This window comes from Apiospora kogelbergensis (assembly GCF_038363985.1).
Source record: "Apiospora kogelbergensis strain CBS 113332 chromosome Unknown utg000008l_segment0_segment0, whole genome shotgun sequence".
NCBI classification, from domain to species: Eukaryota; Fungi; Ascomycota; class Sordariomycetes; order Amphisphaeriales; family Apiosporaceae; genus Apiospora; species Apiospora kogelbergensis.
Window position 1 is genome coordinate 431,655 of NW_027117425.1, and position 19,201 is coordinate 450,855.

At 54.2% G+C, this 19,201-nt stretch overlaps 5 protein-coding genes across 5 annotated transcripts; 4 read left to right on the plus strand and 1 right to left on the minus strand.

Annotated features, from left to right (window-relative positions):
• Window positions 1-2,261: 2,261 nt before the first annotated feature.
• On the plus strand, window positions 2,262-3,630 carry PG998_012074 (tyrosinase; the record flags this gene model as incomplete). Its single annotated transcript, XM_066878890.1, has 3 exons — window positions 2,262-2,485; window positions 2,540-3,269; window positions 3,376-3,630. 3 exons carry the CDS (start codon window positions 2,262-2,264, stop codon window positions 3,628-3,630), a joined length of 1,209 nt encoding a protein of 402 aa, XP_066725274.1.
• Window positions 3,631-5,251: 1,621 nt separating this feature from the next.
• PG998_012075 (uncharacterized protein) lies at window positions 5,252-7,450 on the minus strand (the record flags this gene model as incomplete). Its single annotated transcript, XM_066878891.1, has 1 exon — window positions 5,252-7,450. One exon carries the CDS (start codon window positions 7,448-7,450, stop codon window positions 5,252-5,254), a length of 2,199 nt encoding a protein of 732 aa, XP_066725275.1.
• A 419-nt stretch (window positions 7,451-7,869) lies between these two features.
• On the plus strand, window positions 7,870-8,951 carry PG998_012076 (uncharacterized protein; the record flags this gene model as incomplete). Its single annotated transcript, XM_066878892.1, has 3 exons — window positions 7,870-7,931; window positions 7,996-8,506; window positions 8,580-8,951. The coding sequence occupies 3 exons, from the start codon at window positions 7,870-7,872 to the stop codon at window positions 8,949-8,951; spliced, it is 945 nt and encodes a 314-aa protein (XP_066725276.1).
• Window positions 8,952-10,946: 1,995 nt separating this feature from the next.
• On the plus strand, window positions 10,947-14,164 carry PG998_012077 (uncharacterized protein; the record flags this gene model as incomplete). Its single annotated transcript, XM_066878893.1, has 5 exons — window positions 10,947-11,781; window positions 11,932-12,406; window positions 12,470-13,536; window positions 13,598-13,716; window positions 13,808-14,164. The coding sequence occupies 5 exons, from the start codon at window positions 10,947-10,949 to the stop codon at window positions 14,162-14,164; spliced, it is 2,853 nt and encodes a 950-aa protein (XP_066725277.1).
• A 2,231-nt stretch (window positions 14,165-16,395) lies between these two features.
• On the plus strand, window positions 16,396-18,823 carry PG998_012078 (uncharacterized protein; the record flags this gene model as incomplete). The annotated part of the gene is made up of 2 exons (XM_066878894.1): window positions 16,396-17,988; window positions 18,056-18,823. 2 exons carry the CDS (start codon window positions 16,396-16,398, stop codon window positions 18,821-18,823), a joined length of 2,361 nt encoding a protein of 786 aa, XP_066725278.1.
• Between the last annotated feature and the right edge of the window lie 378 nt (window positions 18,824-19,201).

Below are 19,201 nucleotides of genomic sequence, written 5' to 3' on the forward strand. Positions count from 1 at the left end.
CATTTCATCGAAATGAGAAACTCAATTGTGATATCTCTCATCTTGATCGGTTTTCAAGCCGCTGCGGGTCATGCATGCTAGTTTTCGGGGCTTACAAGGATCGGATATTGACCTACTCAGGAGCCACTGCCTTTCTGGGGCTGTTGCACCCGCTGGCAACCGCTTCTGAAGTTGCACAAGTGCGGAGTAAAGTCGATGTACGATGGATGTATAGCCGTTGATGTGGACGAGGTGTTTCATCGTCAGGACTTCAGACCTGGACTTGATTGACGGTCGAAAATACAAGGGCAGCGAGATGCTACCGTCTCATGGGGCTGACGGTGGATGGAGGGTGTTTTGTAGGGTCGTAGCGGGACGCTGCATGTCGTAATGAGCCTGAAGAATTGATATGAGGCTAAATGGGATTCCTTGCCATGGGAACAGGTCATGGGCCAGCCACACGGTAGCACTCAATTTGCATCGGCATATCAGATATGACCATACTATCCATGCTTACAGCCTGCTTCTCCGTGCCTGAGTTTCAATCCCAACAATATCCAAGCCCCGTGTCCTAATATACCTCGTCCCCACAGATTGCGGCTGCCCGCATGCACACCGTGTCTCGGTTAGGAGCCGACCGGCGCCGACTTGACCCCCGCAAGACGGCGTGGAACGTGGTTCAACTTTGGAAGAAAAATGTGATTCACACGGAAACTTACATGCGACGTTGCGGTCAATGTGGGATAGGCTGTAATACCTTGGCTGGATCACGTTGGTGTCTCGGATGGAACCGAGCCTCTAGGCCCCTGAGCCCATCTCGCCATGCCACCAACTGGATTACATAACCCAGCCAGACAGTTACTCAGTGATGGTAACAAAGCAGGTAGAAGGACACAACTTGGTTCACGTTTTAACCTTCATGACTGGGTTATTTTTCAATTACATTGGCACGACCCAATCCACAACACTTCATGGAAGAGCAGGCCAATTGCATGAGGTGATGGTGCGTTGCTGATCTGATTCCCAAAGATTGGGTAAGGCAGAGCTGAGTAGCACCTGACTCGATCCGATCCGATGTGATGGTAAGCTCTACTGCTACTCTTTTATCTAAACTTGGCAAATTGCAACGTGGGCAATGCACCTTGCTTCCCCCGTGGGAACATCGACCAGGAACGCCCAAAATCGCATGCAATGCAACTACAAGCTGAGTGTATCTTCTCATCATGTCATGTGACAGTCCCGGTAGCTGATACTCGACGGCAAGTCAGAGACAATCGGTCACTGTTTGGCTGATCTTCTGGAGGCAACATTGCTTTAGTGCGAGGGAAAAGGGGTAAAGTTCGAGAAGACTAGGAGTCATTCGGCTTCACCTAGCCGATGATGCCTCCACTAAGAACAGCTCCTTGGGTCAGCTCGGCTACAATAATCGCGATAACAGTGCGCTGGCGGCAGGCAGGAAGCAACCGGGAAATTCCTCCAGGCAGCATTCGATGCCGGCGCCGTACACATATGCATGCAGGGCCTGTGCAAATTCTGGCAGGGATATGACTCCATCCCTTCTAACGATCGTGCCTGACTGTAACTCGCACACCGATTCGTGGTCGGGCCATTTTCCTCCAAGGGATGGCTAGCGATCACTCCCTACAGCAGCGGCCCTTGCAATTGCATTGACAATAAGCCTGCTTTCTCATTCGGTTACATGGCGATGCATACCACGTGGAACGCGCTCGTACGAGGAAGCTTCTATTTCCGGGAAGTGCCTGGGGTTTTGGGAATTAAACACCTAGCCAACTGGAAGCGCATGCCGAGATATGCCATGCTCTGGAAGATGACGTTAATACTGTTCGTTACCAAAACCACCGTACTTGGTCGCGTAAGGAAGAAGTGTGCCACATATGGGTAGGGCCTAGCCCTATGAGATCTTCATTCTATAATTGTGCTGAACACATGCAGAGCACACTGTACAAAGCGAGACATGGGCGTCATGGGATGCATCTATCCCTTTCATTTTAGCTGATAGCCCGTCAATCTTATTGCTGGATCCTACTGTGGGCCAATCTCACGGAGCAGAAGAGACATGTCTCTTTGGTGAGAGAGGACGGTTGGTTCGTGTATATTTCGCGCTGCTTTCCCACGTGCTGTGACGTTCTATTTATCTCTCACCGTTCCACAGCTGTCCTTCCCCTCTATTTGTAGTTGTCATCTATCCCAAGTGACAACTCGTTTTTAGTAGAACACTTCTTGTTTCTATTGCTCCTGCACTTCTGCTGCCGACTAAAAGTATGCAGCTGATTCGCCTGGCACTTGGGGCCACCGCCCTGCTGGTTGTGGCGAACGGCAAGAAGTGCTACGTCCCCGAGCCAGCCGATGGAACGGATCTGCTGGCGGCACAAAGCCTTTCAAACCTCCGTGATGCCGTGGCCGACGGATCGCTGCAGGGGAAGCTGGCCGAGCGTGGCGTATCCCAGACCTGTACTCTCGAGAATGCAGTTGTTCGGCGAGAGTAGTGCGTCCATGAATCCCTATCCCGGCTCCTTTACTTACCTGCTCCGTTCCGCAGCTCTACCCTCACCAGTACGGAGAAGCTCGCCTACACGAGCGCCGTAAAGTGCCTCATGGCGAAGCCGCCCCGCACCCCGCCCGAGGTAGCCCCCGGCGCGCGGTCGCGGTACGAGGACTTTGTAGCGACGCATATCAACTCGACCCAGACGATCCACTTCACCGGCAACTTCCTCAGCTGGCACCGGTACTTCGTCTGGGCGTTCGAGACCGCTCTGCGCGACGAGTGCGGCTACCAGGGCTACCTGCCCTACTGGAACTGGGGCAAGTCGGCCCAGAACCCGGAACGGTCACCCTATCTGGACGGCTCCCCCACCTCGCAGGGCGGTAACGGCGCCTACGTAGCCCATAACTGCACGCCCGCGCTCATCAGCGGCCGGGGCTGCATCCCCGCGGGCCACGGGGGCGGGTGCGTGGAGACGGGGCCCTACGCGGGCATGGTGGCGAACTTGTCGGCGACCGGGCCGACGTTCCCGGGGATCCCGGCGGGGCTTCCGCCTTTGAGTTACCAGCCGCGGTGCGTGCGGCGCGATATCTCGCCTTGGGTGTCGCGGCAATGGTCTACGGAGGCCCAGTCGGTCGACCTTCTGACTAACCCGGCTTATCAAACCGACATCCGTGCCTTCCAAGACCGGTTGCAGGGGGGCAATGTCTCGACCATTTTCAACTCGTCCTTTTTCGGGGTGCATTCGGCAGGTCACTTCACCTGGGGAGGTGACCCTGGTGGCGATGTTAGTCTCTCTCATTGCCTCTTGCCTACTCGGCCATCTCTTACCCATCCAACTCCTGATCCCAAAGACAACCCTGAACTGACTCTTCTGACCTTCCGCTTTCCAGGTCGCAAATTCCCCCTCTGATCCGATGTTCTGGCTCCATCATGCTCAAATAGACCGTACTTGGTGGATTTGGCAGAACCAGAAGCCTCTAGAACGCGTCTTTCAGATCGCCGGCACGCAGACTCTCCTGAATTACCCGACTAGTCCGGACGCCAGCATCGAGGACCCGTTGGATCTGCATTACACCGCGTCGAACAGCGCCGTCAAGTTCCACCTCAGCTCAGTGGGTGGTCCATATTGTTATATATACAAATAGATAGATTGTTGAACAGCAGCAGAGCCGGGGGTTGGCCGAAGCTGAATAATACACTCTTACGCAACTTCAGTTCACCAAGTAAGAGGTTTTTAGTATGTATAGAATGACTATAAGGACAGAAGGTGTGACATACTAGTTGCTGTAGAGCGAGAGTCTCTATGCACTTCTTCGTACGTTCCCTTTGCCAGTGGCTGTGCAAGTCTTTTAGTATGATGTTGCTCAGTATCACCAGGTCAGCACCGATTTCCCGTGCGAAATACTCCACAACAGTGTTCAGAAACTGCCGACTACCGTAACCGCGGTGCTCGAATCTCAGCACCACGCCGTTGTGGGTAAATCGTAAATGAGGTTTGGGTTGAGTGGGGGATTCTAACGTGAGGTTCAGCAGCGTATTTTTGAAAAGGTGAAATCTCTGGTAAGGTCGTAGTGATGCGGGAGTATTGAAGAAAAGTGATGGTGAGATTCCAATGTCGTTAAGACACTTGTGTGCAGACTTGACAGGTAGAAGCAAAGCCATGAGGAAGATAATAGTGTCAAGAAGTATCCTGACCATTGCGAATCTGGTGATGGTGGCAAGTAGCAAGCCTTTCGCGGATCTGACCAATCGAGTTCGTGCTGTTTGGTGTTGCGAAGCTTTCACGTCAGCTTGTGGCTCCACGGTCAATACCATTTCTCGAAGGCTCTGGTACATCGACAATACCATCTCATATGAATCCGAGGTGTTCATCTGTCCGTCTCCGCTACCGTCGCCCTCTTCGTTCGAATTGGTCGGAGACAGATACAAGCGCAGATGATTGACCTCGTTCGTTCTGTGTCGGAGGCGTGCTGCCCATGCTTTGACTGCAGGTATTATTGTCGTCTGGAACAGCAGTGACAGAGGATCATGATATTGGGTTCGAAAAGGAAACATCTTCTGACTCCTGCTGATCATCGACATCTCTTTCCCGTATAATCAGGCGTATGTGCTGCTCCTTGAGTTGCCGCGACGTTTTGGCACAATTGTCAACGAACCAGACCGGCACGTCAACTGGAGGATCCGACATGTCATAAGGGTTTCGTGTAGCGATGTGCCTATGCCACTGAGTAGTCTTTTTGTTACTGAGTGGTTGTTATGTCACTGCGTAGTCAATCGAGAATGGCTCGTCGGTAGTGTTAAATCGTGTGAATAATGCCGCAGCTATGAAGTACCTATGATTTGCAATCGTTGGTAACTAGTGCTGGGTGATCTGCCGTTATTATCCAGCATATGTATGCATGTAACTGACATTGAATGGGACACCAGGTCGCCCAGATGGAAGCCTAGCGACGTGTCTTAATGTATGCCTTGTTGTACGCCTCGCTTCATAAGGATGGAATAGAGTTACATGGTGCATGGCGGAGGTCTTGGAAACCTGTCATCCACTGGAGCATAGGCGAGCGAGGAACTAACGTGCATATCAATGATGCGGCCAACCTAGTATCGTGAAGAACCTGAAGGCAATTGGTGGACAGCCACGTTGGAAGATAATACCCCGCCATGCACACATCTTACGACTGAGACTTGTCCGCCAGAATGTACCGCCCATCGACTTCTGAATCTGGTTGAACATTCGGTGTAAGTGAGAGCCAGAGCTTTCAGTGACTACACAATATCCAGAGTCTGTACAGGGGCCTGATCCAGCATATCGATCAATATACCCCGCTCCTCCGCTTCGAGACCATCAAGCTGGTACGTCCCAGCCAGTAGCCGGAGAGATCCGATCCTTTCGTAGGTACACCCTTCATCTGCTTTGGCTGCACCATTATCAACGCGGCGCAGCACCAAGAGCATATCTGTATCGTCTTCCAGGTACCGCACCATCCTCAAACAGTGCACAGCCGCACCGGGGGAGACGCCGCGATGCCCCTCCTCCTCTTGGCTCCAATCGAAGTCAGGCCACACCCGAGGAGCGACGGCTGACTGATCACCGTTAGCGCAGCGAAACTGCAGATGGTATTTACTTCGTCCACCCTTGTCAAGCCCCGGAGTTAACGAGACCGTGGCAGGCATCAACGGGCCAGTGATGCGCAGCAGCCCCGACTGAACTTGTCCAAACTCATCAAGTCCGGCACGTATCGCCTCACAGAACCTAACGTCAGCGAACTCGGTGCGCGCCTCCTGCGAGTCCTGGTAGATCTCGTCGTCCCAGTAGACCAGGCCATCCCGATACGTGACAGGCTCCGCGACGCTGGCCCACGACCAAGACGGCGCGATGTACTTACCCGGGGTCGGCCGCCCCATCTTTCCCGCGCGGACGTCCCACAGCAGATCATCCAGGATCGAGTCCTCGAAAAGGCCTGCCAGGTACGGGGAGGACGTGCGCTTGCCCGCGAAGGTCCGGGCAACGCCGCCGAGGGCGGGGAGACGGTCCATTGGCACCGTTAGCCGCAGGCCCGTGTAGAAGACGACCATGGAGCGCCAGATGCGCGCGATGTAGTAGCGGGCCTGCTCCAGCCACTGCTCGTTGGTCCACTTGCGGCCGCCTTTGCCCTTGCCCGTCTTGGCGATGGACTCGAGGGCTGACGAGTACATCTGACGCGGGTTGGGCAGCGGTACGTCGTCGTAATTGCCCAAGAACCCGATGTCGCCACACTCGCATTGGCAATCGGTCGAACACTCGAAAAAGAGCTCGTGGTAGCCGAAGTGCAGGACGCGGGGCGAGAGCATGCGCTCCTGGTAGATCCATCCACGCGCCATGAGGGGGAAGTGTAAGTCCGTGGTCAGATCCACGGACAGCTCATGCTGGATCTTTTCGCGGAATACCAGGAAGTAGTCCTCACCCGCAGGCGTGGTCCCGCGCACTTCAAAGTCGGGGGTGTCCGCAAAGAGCCCGCCGGCGCCGCTGCTCGCCTTGGTGGCCGCGATGGTCAGGTAGGCATTTCGGTAAATACTGGCCATCTGGGCCGACTCGCGCTGCCAGTCCAGCCCGTCGTCCTGGATGATGCATAGGGAGTCGATCCAGATGTAGTCTATCCCGAATCGCCGGGTCATGCAGATGGCATCCCAGAACGTCTGGGACAAGTCCTCGACGCGAATCTCTTGCTTCCGTTCGGCCAATGTCGAAGTCTTGGTAGTGATGATCTGCTGTAGGCCCCAGCAGTGGCTGAGACAGATGTACCTGTCAGTCTGAAGTTCGGCGGTCTCTACCAATCGTATCTTTGCACCTTCGTGGCTACCGACGTCAACAAGTCTTGTCGGCAGCTTGGGAGGCGAGGGCATTTCGCGCCGAGCTGCTTCGCAGTAGCTGATATCGAGCTCAACATCCCCCTCCCACTCCTCGTAATCTTCGGTCCGGCCATGAAACTCGTCGTCGCAAGTAGCGAGCCATGCCCGGGCCTTCTCGAACGCTTCTTGGGATCGCGTACTGGTCGACGTCCTTGTCGAGGTCGGCACGTACTCCCAAGCCTCCGGGCAAGGACAGTCGGGCTCATCGAGCGTGAAGAACTCGATATGCAGGACCTGCCCCTTGGTTGTCGCGCCCGCATCATCTGCGTCCACTAGCTTGCAGGTGATGGTCTTGTTGCTGTCCTCGTCAGTGCCCTCACGTGCCGGGTAGAAAAACTCGAAACTAATCGATTTCACAGAATCAGGACTCAGATTTTGTCGCGACAGGCAGCCCGCGATGCCCCTTCGCAAGATCTCGCAGCAATAGCATGCCTCCGCTGACTGGACGAAGGTGCTCCAGACCATGTCGCTCCGTTTGACATGACGGGTGACAGCGATATCGAACTCCGAGTATTCTTCCTCGGTCGGAAGAGGCCCTTTGCCTTGGAGGTTATTGCATAACAGACACAGTAACATCGTTGGGGAATTTGATATTCAAGTATTGTAGCAACCGCTGTAGATATGCGTACATGGTGTAGGCGACACGGCAACCGCTGCTGTACCTACTGCTTACTGCGGGGAAATTTAGGACCGCTAATACCCCCTGTCACCCACTGCGCCGCTGATGCGATTGCCCCTGAATTATAGGTCTTATTGCATAAGCCTCTAATCTCGACCAACAATCATCTGCTGCTATAATGGAATGAAATATTGTGCCAGTCAGTATTTGAGGATCCTCGAGGTGGCGCAGGCTTACGTCGACGTCATTGTGCAGGGCCACTAGAACAAAGCCCGTACACATCTCTCAGCATCGCTCAATTGCCAGTCGCATCCCCTCTGATCATCTTCGTAGCTCTCTGGCTCATCCCTCAACTCCCGATTTACAGATCCCAACTATGCCGCGTAATCAAATCTATTGTTGCATTTGCGGTGGCCCCTTCTTGGAACCCAGCGCCCGGTATGTACAGCCCTGCCCTGCATTCAGCCTTATTACCAATTAAGCCTAACCGATATGCATGCAGTGACGATGAGTCGAAGGATTGGCTCACTCACGCAGTTGTATTGACGACTGGTTCTGAAACTTCGGACGATGCTGGTATCAAACTCGACACTTACCGCACCCATCCGTCTGTTCCTTTCCCGGACCTTCACCCAGAGCATGCCCGACGATGTCTTCTGCAGCTTCCCGCCGAGTACGACGAGCGCAAAGGCTTCCCCATATCAGCATCGGGTGAGAACGCCATCGCCATGGATATTGGCATGGCCGGAGGCCATCTGTACTTCCCTGTGCACGAATTATGTTCCCAGCTGGCCAAACGATTTATGGATAGCCAACCTGTATCACGGGACACGTTCCAAATGCAGCCCCAGGAGCACGTATCCTCGGGCAAACAACTGTGGGAGGTCTTGCTTCATCGCATGCCCGGCTCGGAAAGTCAATACATTCTCCCGGAGCCGCACGACTATCATGGGGGTAGTGGGTGCCGAAATGTGTACTGGGAACCTGATGATGATGAGCCGGAGTACGGCGAGGTAAGTAACCACTGCGCTTTCAAATTTCGCTCTTACAACGTTCCTGGTCACGTTATGCTCACAATAATTACAGCTACTAGAGGCCGCACCCTTGGATGTCGCCAATCTTACCGAACGAATTCTTCAAAATCTCCAGCCGTCGACACCAGAGAGGCGAAAAGGGATAGACGCCACTGAAAATAAAACAGTATACGGTCAAGAATGGTGGTGTGAAGCTCTCACGAATAGGAAGCGACTGACCTGGCTCTGGGATTTGGATAGTGAAGTCGTTCGTGAAAAGCAGCGGAACGGCAATTGGGACTGGGAGCTACTCGTGAATAAGCTATCAAATCCCGAAATCCACGAGCCCACTGACACAACCTTGAATCTACCGGTCGGCTTACGTAACCGCCGGCGGATCTGGCGTTGTCTCGAAGAAGCAAGGTTTGGCGATATGAATCATTAGGCTACAAAGATATTTGTAGGCGCGCTGTAAGCGCGCTGAAGCGCGATATTGCATATTTGTTAAATTACTGATGAAGATCGACACCAAATTGAGACACATTCGTTCACTTGTGTGTGTAAGACTGATGAGCAGCCAAGGATACAACCTCAGCTGGCCTTGGCAAAACAAGAGCGTTGTGATGGAATGCAGTAGCTCGTGCTTAAACGGCTAGACGGCAACATTGCAGTATACACTGGTCAGAAAGTGCATAAATGCTGACCGGGGTGCCGGCACGTTATCTCAAACGGCACACAATGAGTGGGGGGCTGTGTATCTTGGCCGTCACCCAGCCAATAGTCATCGCGAAGCATGTGTAACCTATTTTTGGATTGCTCAGGGGTAGAGGGGCAATGTCAGATGGAAGACCAATAAGAAACCTCAGCAAGAAGATTCCGCCGTCAGGATCTGGAGGATCTGAGAACCTCCGATGTTAGCACTAATTCGCATCACAGGAACAGGAATAGCTTTGTCTATATCCCTACGGCCCGTACGAGGCTGACCCCCAAAAGCAATATGCCACAGCTTTGCAACCAGCAATCTATAGCCCCTCCCACCATCTTCATGGTAATCATCGTCATTCAGACCATCTTGGCAGATCCTGCAATTCGATATTTTCCCACTTGTCTAGAGTAGGGCATAATATGCATATGTGTACGAAGTCAACATGGTGAATAGCTATGAGGTACCGCAGGGGGTTAGAAAAGGACTTGAGGCAAGTAGAATATAAAGTGTAAATGAAACCTCCCAGTGGTCGAGAATTTGAAAAGGGGCATCTGAAAGGTCAATCCTTCACAGACTCAGGAGCTATGGAGCCGTCGTTGAGTTCAATGTTGTTACTATTTCTTGCAGCTCCCCTTGTGTACGGGGCTTCAACATCATCTTCGACGTCTATGTCCTTTGTATCAACCACAGCATCCTCAACAGGTCCTTCAACATCTTCAGCCGGTAGGTGCACCTGTATTCGATTCAAGTAGATACCTCGATATCGTTGTTGATAAGATCTGCATACGATCTAAAAAGATATTCTAATAAGAAGCGCCCACAGATAATGAGCAAGACCATGTGACTGTCATTTCGGTCGTGACTGGGCCTCGTGGACCTACCACCCGTACTGAGACATTCGTGCCGACCACATACTCCCATTTCAAGGACGCCTCCTCCACGATAACCACGAAGACCGTCGTCACTGTCCAGAATGAGGGCACCTCTTCCAGCGTTTCGACCTACAGCTATGAGATTGGGCCGGGAGGAGTTGGCTGGCGCCTGCCCAGTTTCAGCAATGGGGCCCTTTCACCTCTGCCCCTTCCTACGTTTCTTCCAGGGGAGAAACCCTCTGCTGGATCAAGCTCGAGAGTTACCTCCACGGCATCCAGCACTGCACATACCGCCACCGCACACACCAGTTCTACGAGTGTAGTCTCCTCTAGGACAGGGTCAAACTCGAACGGACCCTCAACCAAATCCTCATACAGTGATTCCACGAGCTCAACGAGTCGCCAAGAAGAGTCTACTTCGAGCCAAACTAGTTCTAAGGCTTCCAAAAGTGCATCTTCCCAAAGTCTATCTCAGACCAGCTCTACCAGTACGAAAAGGCCAAGTCCAGGAAGCACAACCTCAATGACTATACCGTCGAGCAGGAGCAGCAGTGCATCATCCTCCAATACCGCATCCACCGACACTGAATCAGTCAGCAAAAGCTCGACTAGTGAAAGTGAAGCCGATCCAACATCCAGAGTCAGTGGGCCGAGCAGTACTAAGGCATCAAGTAATGGTCCAGCAATTACCTCGTCTACCGCTGCGATCACTGGTACTATTACCCAAGCACCAACTGGCTTCTCTGCCGAGACTGTTTCAGGTACCACGTACCCATCTAACACCTGGATCACCACGAAAGACGAGGATGATCACACCACAATTGTTCCCGTCATCATCCTTCGAGGTGGCCCCCCGATTATCATGTGGGGATTGCCGCCCACTCCCAATATCCAGTTCAGTTTCCCCAAGCTTCCTAAGTTTCATCTTCCCTGTGTCAAAGTCTTTGGGGTCTCTGTTGGCAGCTGTACTACAGACCCGGTGACAGACGGCCCACCCGAAGAAGACAAGCCAGACGATCCTACTGAAACAGATAAGACAACCGAAAAGACAAGCACAACGAAGAAATCAACGACCACGGACGAATGCAGCTCTACGAGTACCGTGTCTGCCTGCGAGGTGAGGTGTGCGAAGACTACCAGTAGCAATTCTTGTGCATCCTACAGCACCACCTGCTCCGAGACCAAGACTGGGTGCTCCGTCACAGGCACCATCACCACTATTACGAGCAGCACCAGTTCTTGCTCCTCATGTGGAAGCTGCATGACCCGGGGCCCGGCCGGGAACGGTGGACCTCCAGCCCCGACGCAACCCCCTATCCGGCCCGACGACGAGGAAGAAGGAGCGTCTGACCTTCGAAAGCGCGATCACCCCCGCCACTTACAGAAGCGTGCTGGCTCTGCCTCCGAAGTCAAGACGCTTGGTGCATGCGCCCTGGCTTCTGGAACCGTCGCCAAGTTAACCAGACCGCCTTGGCCTAGAGCTACTGCTGACATACTCAAACCTGACGCTCAAAACAAAATGCAGCCGAAATGGTCTGTGATGTCTCGATACGATCGAGCCACGGGCACCGGCCCTTGTGGCACAGTGCCTACTGTGACAAGGTTAGATGCACAGGCTTTCCAGATCGCTAGTAACTACCAAGGCTTGGACGGCAAACCAAAGCCTGACAATGACAGGTTGAGTCTTGACCATGCGTGTAAGTAACAATCCCGTCTCGAATGATGGCTGTCTTTTGTCCCTCAAGAGGTATAACCGGATATCGCCAGTGCTTACCTTTGGCCTTTTTCCAATCTCTTCATTTGTTCTTCAAAACTGTCTTCTTCTTAGACTAATACAATAACTATAGACGAGAAGTCCTGGATTAAAGACTTCCTCGAGTCGATTGCTGGTACATCTACCGGTAGCGGCAAGCTTTCATGCTCCGACATCAACACGTTCTTTTTCCCTCAGGCTAAAGCGCCACAGACTTGCAAGTGGAGTTTGCTACAGCCCGTCTGGGACTCCATTGCCAGCAACGATAACCCCCAATACTTCATTGCCATGTCGCAGTACGTCAATGGCGACGGCAAGGGCTCCTTCTTCCAAGACGCGGTAAAGCCCCTCGCGCAGAACTACATCACGGATCCACTCTACAAGGTGGCGAACGACGGAAAATGGCATTGGGCAACAGGCAAGACGGGAGGTACCACCTCAGCAGTTGATGCCTTGAGGGAGATGATCAACAAAGGATTTGAACGCACGCTCCTAGGTTGCGTGGAAATGAAAATGCCCCCTATGCTTGACCTCATGGACAAGACCAATAACAGGATATACGACGAGCTGTAAGTTCTTCTCAAAGCGTATTTATCCAACATCCAAGTTACGATACTGATCATTTGATAAAGTTCACTTCTCGATCAGAAAGTCGGTCTTGCCGCCAACAAACCGCTTTTCGGTGCCTCTAATGTGCCAAAGTGGACTACAGCCTTCGGGACGAATGGGCTCGCTGGGGCTTACAAGGACTACGTGACTAAGAACATCGAGCCGCAGATCACTCTACCCCCTAAGTACCTGTCCAAACTTTGGGATTTCATCAAGGACGGAATTGCAAAGGCTGAGAACCTACCTGACGTCAAGGTGGACTCGAAGGACAGCACCAAGCCTGGAAAGCACTATCCGGACTGGCAGAAAATTAAGGACTTCGCAAACAATGTAGACAACGTCTACCAAAAGTCGGGAGCCTACGATTGGGAATACACATTCTCTTTCCAATGGAACCGCAACGACAAGCGGGACGAGGGAGAAGGCAAAGAAAGCGACCGAAAGCTCGAACTTACCTGCTCGGACAAACACATCAGCGAGTCCGCATCGGCCACCAAGTCCGGTACTTCGACCAGCAACTCCAAGGCAGCATCTCAAACGACCTCATCTCGTCCCGGGTCGTCATCAACATCTGCGCCGAAGACGTCCTCGGGCCACTCAACGTCCAAGGCTACATCTCAGAGTTCCTCTGCTTCCTCACCAACTACCAGCAGTAAGACCAACAATAAGACCAGCAACAAAACCAGCATCAAGACCAGCAGCAAGACTAGCAGTAGCACCACCACGCAGCCGCCGCGCGTGACGGCGCCCTCGGTGACAATTGGCACGTCGACGGAGAAGGTCGATAAGTGCGAGCAAGGCTATGGCAGCTTCTCCATGATGGCCAAAGCGACAGCGTCGGCCAACGCGAAGTCGCAGCGATTCTACGTGCCGCGAGCGGATACGGTCGGAGACGGCATGGAATGGTCGATTGACTTCGTCGACGGTTTCATCGGTGACGACCCCAAGAAGTTCGACAAGAACAAGCCCACGAGCCCCAAGACCGTGGTTGAATCGTGGTCGGTCAGAATGTCTGAGAGGAAGGATCCTCTGGCGAAGGGAAAGGGTGGGAAGGATATGAAGATCGAGTGGAAGACGCCCGAGAAAGCTAGTAGGTCATGTCACAGACCATCCCCCTTAAGAACATAACAATGCTAACTTGGATCCCCTAGATGGAACGTACGTGGAACTCATCTACGTCGACCCTGTCGGCCAACAGGAATGGGGCATTGTTGCCAAGGGTGGCAAATCAGCCTGCATGCCAGACTCGTGCAACGGCCCTCCCCGAGTGGTAAGCCTTTACTGATTCAATGCCCACTTGCCATCCTATCTTTCTTACACACAACCCATCTATCTCAATGTCGACTAACACAAAACAAAAGGTTTCGGACGACAACGGCAAAGTATGCAAGAAGTGGCCGTGCAGCACGCAGGTCGTGTGCTCAGACAGCGGGCCCATCAAACCCCGCGCCGACTGCCTGGTCATCGATGACGGCGTCTTCGTGCCGATGTGGTACGAGGTGAGCATCGTGACCAACAACTTCATCGAGGACGGGGGCTCCAAGCTCAAGAGCGAGGAGAAGGGGGTGCGGGGCCATGACGGCCTGGAAGAAGCACGACATCAACATCCGCAGCGAGGACGGCAGCTGGACCGCCGTCAACGAGTTCACTTTCACCCTGCCCATCACCATCAGCTCCGGCTGCGTGGAGCGGGCCATTGCCAGTGCTGGCGGGCCTAAGGATCTTCGCTGTCAACAAGGGACGAGCGAGTGGGTTTTTCAGGGGCCTGAATTATAGGGGGTTATACAATCCTACTCTCTTAGATACCACGAAGGCATGAAAGAGTCTATTTCCATAGTATAACCTCCAGTTACTCCAGCTACTCCAGTTCTAGATAATGACCACCATGGGGCACCACACCGTATACGTATCCCACGAGAACCATTTTTGCGCTTACACAGTCATCAAGGATGGGATCTTCATATATGAAATAAATAGGCTGAGGGCTGTACCCAGTGTCACTTCACTTGGGGTTCATGCAGTCATGATTCTGAAAAACAACGGCAGATGTTGTTGCGAAATGCCGGCCTGAGTTTTGGAGGTTGGAGGTCGTTAAAGTCAAGATATGAACCAATTGGAGCTGTGCGATGCGGGACTGTGAACTCAGCTTACAGTGATATGCACTCCGGGAACAGCGCACTTTTTACTGTGTTGTGCCGCCAAAGGCCCCCCACAAAAGATCCAACAACCTCTCTCACCCAGCTATTTCCCACGCTGTCAGACGCGCAAGGGTAGGTCGCATGGCCTTGTGTAAGGTTTTAGCCCATGACGATGATCCTCTGGTTCATTGGTGCGTCGGGAGGGCGGTTCAATCTTAATTGGCAAGATACCTTGAACGCATGCAGGCCCAATGCAACCTGGAGGAAGGAAATACCCTGAAGGCAGCGAACATATCTTCGGTCAAATTCCGACATCAATATTGCCCTCCGGTTCTATCGCGACTCGTGCCCGGATTTTCCGGGCCCGGAAGATATAAACAGAGTCTTCGCAATGCCACGCAGGAGAACATGAAGAAGGAAAAGAGGACCCCCACTCAGAAACGCCCTAAGCCCCGTGTGGGCGGGCGAGAGCTACTGTAGAATTGGGCGTTGACCTTCTGCTGCCCGTTTCTCCCAACGGTGAAATCTGGTCGGTGTCAATTCCACGAACCACCGTCGGCTACGCATACCCATCTTGGCGCTCCGAGAGATTGTTTCGAGATAAAATGCGGTGGATCGACAATGACGGCACAGGGCGAGCACCTGCGTCGGCCGAGCCCCCTTGGGTGAAACGGGCAGGCCTCATGCACTATCGGTAAGGCGGGGCCAGCAGCCAGTCAACAGTCGGAACATGCATGCACCTTGCATCTTTGTTCTGGCCGCATCCGATCTCATTTCTCGTCGTTTACCGCATCTGGACGTCCCAAGATCAGCGCCCCGGAACATGCCAGAATACAGCAGCGGACTCTGCTCCGTCTGTGATTTCAATCGTGGCATAACTCAGTGACTCAGAGAGTCTCGTCCGTCCGGCCCTACGTTTTAGCGCAGCGCTCTCCCAGTCAATTGGGTACTGAATTGGACCCAACTCGCTCCCTGATACTCTTTACTTCCAGTGAGGTTCTATTCGTACGGCATCCTTAATAATTATTATTCCTGCCGATCACTCGGCACGAATCCCCTGGTTTCTGGTACGGCCCACCGTCCATGCGTGGGTGCCAACCATCGGAAAATCTCTGGAATTGGATCTGGCAAACGTGCAGGCCGATGCGCGACCCAGAACGCGACCAAGTCGACGGGACTTGGCTCCTTGTCAACTTTTTGGGTCCGTCGTATCCTCTGCCGTCGCCCCACAAACTCCCAAGTTTCATGACTCGCTCAATCAACCTCAAACCTTACCACGCATCGTTTATATGACCTGGATCACTGCTTCTCCATCCCCTCCGCCTTCTAGGCCATACAGGGACGTTGAATTACAAGCCCAACGGCTTTGGATCTCTAGTCTCTTACTAATACCTGCCTCGGCCCCGTCCACTCTCATTTCCTAGCCCGTCAGCCTCCATCCCCACCGCCTCGTCGGCCGAACTCCATTGGCCACCCGTCTTTGGTCGACGTCGGAAACTTAGACCCACGATGCATCCAGGCACATAGTCTTGGCATCGCCGAATGGGGGGAGCAAGCGATTGCCTACCATGTCAAACCAGGAACAAGCCGACCCTCATGGGTTAAAACTTGGCTATAAGTAAACCTCGTCACCTGTCACGATGCGGCACTTTCCTTTCTTCTCGAGTCACGTCGCTCTCAGTCACCGGTTCACTGTCTACCTTCTATAAGTCGTTTGAAGTTCAAACGCGTCCTTTCCCTTCCAGCCTTGACGGCCTTTTTCACCTTCTTTTATCCATCCCTTTACATTCTTTAGCGCCGACTTATACACGATGAAGATCGCTGCTGCTTTTTCCATGGCCATGGCGCTAGGCGCCTCTGCCGCCGGCGCCGCCCTCAAATACACCGATGCGAACACGGGTATCTCTTTCGCCGGATACAGCGACGACAAGGGGCTGAAGGTCGGTATGGCGCTGCCCGACACGCCCGAAAAGGACTTGATCATGCAGATCGTCGGTCCGGCGAAAGCGGGAGCCGGCTGGGCGGGCTTTGATTTCAGCTCCTCCATGACAGGAAAGATGCTGCTCATCGCCTGGCCCAATGGCAAGAACGTCATGCTTTCGCCGCGCATCGCCACCGGCTATGTCACCCCTTCCGTCTACACCGCCACCGACGTGAAGCTCTCTCCTATCCCCAAGGGCACCTTTGTCAACGACACCCACTACTCGGCCACCTTCCTTTGCGCCGGCTGCATCAACAAGGACACCTTCTCGGCTACCGATGCCGACGGCGTTTTCGCTTATGCTTACTCGACCACCCCAGTCACCACCCCTGCCGATCCTTCCTCTGCTCTTTCTTACCATGCTGCTGGCTTCAGTGGCTTCGGCATGAGTCTGGCTGATGCCAAGTCTGCCGACTTTGCCAAGTGGGCTGCCATGGCCGACACCTCCGCCGCTCCCCCGTCCGCTCCCGCTCCTTCTGTTCCCGGCACTAACCTGACGGCTCCCATCCGCACCTCCAACACCACCTACGACTACATCGTCGCCGGCGGTGGTCCCGCTGGCATCATCGCCGCCAGCCGACTTGCCGAGTCAGGCGCTTCTGTCCTCCTCGTGGAGCGTGGTCACGCTTCCACCTTCTCCACCGGCGGCAAGGCACTCATGTCGTGGAACTCCTCAGTCACTCAATTTGACGTTCCTAGCATGGCTTACTACTTGGCTTCCTCCACCCTTGACAGCACCCAGTACTGTGCCGACACCGCCTCGCAAGCCGGCTGCCTGCTCGGAGGAAGCGGCATGGTCAACGCTTTGATGTTCGTTAAGCCCCAAGATGCCGACTTCGACGACCACTGGCCCGCCGGCTGGAAGGCTGCCGATGTCAAGGCTGCCTCGGATCGTTTCTTCGAGAAGAACCCTGGTACCGACATGTCCTCCGCCGACGGCAAGCGCTACGACCAGGGCGCCTACGATGTGCTCTCCTCCTTTTTCAAGTCCAATGGCTTCAGCTCCGTCGAGCCCCTGAAAGAGCCCAACAAGAAGGTCGACGTCTTTGCCCACCCTCCTTGGTTGATCCAGGACCACCTGCGCGGTGGCCCCGTCAAGACATACCTGCCTGCCGCTCAGGCCATGAAGGGCTTCAGCATGCGTCTCAACACCAACGTCGTCCGGGCCGTGCGCCAGGCGTCTTGGACCTCGGGCATCGAAGTGCAGAACGAAGACGGCTCTCGCGAGATCATCAACGTCAAGCCCAAGACTGGCAAGGTCATCCTCGCCGCCGGTGCCCTCTCTACCCCTCGCATCCTCTTCTACAGCGGCATTGGCCCTGAGTCGGAGATCAAGAAGGTGCCCTCCACCGTCACGATGACCAACTCCTCCCGGATCGACCTCCCCGTTGGCAAGGGTGTCCAGGATCACACTATCCTAACCGTGTCGATGAAGACGAAGCAGCCTATGAAGTCGCTCAAGTCGACCGCCTTCACTGCCCCCCAGCCAGACCGACATCGACCTCTTCGCCCAGGGCTCTGGCGTCCTCACCCAGGCCGGCCAGCGCCTCAACTTCTGGACCTCGGTGAAGTCGCCCAGCGACGGCAAGACGCGTTTCATCCAGGGTACCTGCAACAGCCCCGCCGACGACGAGGTCAAACTCAAGGTCTACCTGACGCACGGCCTGACGTCGTCGGCTGACCTCGGCCTCGACGCCACGGGTAAGATCACCGAACTCCAGGGCACCCCCTGGCTCGACACCAAGGGCGACGTCGAGGCCATTCAAGTTTTCTTCGACCGCCTCGTCAAGATGGCGGGCAAGCCCAACTCGACCCTGTCCATCAAGATGAAGGACGGCTCCGCGGCCCCGGCCAACCTGACGGGCGCCGCGCTGTACGCCGACGTCAAGTCGAGCCAGGCCTCGGGCTCGCACTGGGTGCGCTCTGCGCGCATGGGTCTCGATGACGGCCGCAAGGCCAACGGCTCTGCCGTCGTCGACACCAACACCAAGGTCTACGGCACCGACAACCTCTTCGTCGTCGACGCGTCCATGCACGCCGACCTGCCCACCGGCAACACCCAGGCCATCGTCATGGTCGCCGCCGAGCACGCCGCGGCCAAGATCCTGGCCCTCGGCGGCGCGGCTGGCAACGGCACCGCGGCTGCGCCTTGCAAGAAGCTGCGACGTCGCCGGTCCTGCGCGTCGTCGGCCGCGCCTGCTGCTCACCGTCGGCACATGCATCGGGGCCTGGTCCTGAGCCCTCACATGAAGGCTTAAGGAAAAGGGCCCAGTTATCGGGGTTGCCTCTCTTGTTGGTGTTTTGGTGAACAAGAGACGAGCAGTGCTTGACTTGTTCAACCACATCCAAAGAAGATCACACCATATTTTTCGCTGTTTTGTATTACCATAGACTTTGAACTGTACATATTGAGTTGTAAGAATGAAGATACGACGATTATCATAACAATTCTCTGTTGTGAATGTGACTGTTCTTGGTGCAACTTCCTGAAATGCATTATAACATCGGCGATAGAAGTGCCCAGCTCTCGAGCAAAGTGCATGGTCGTCCACCGATCAGCTACAAGTCAGCCATGTCGTGAGCTTGAGCACAGTTTCACGTGTATTTTTATCGTATCATATTGAATCTGCAAAATC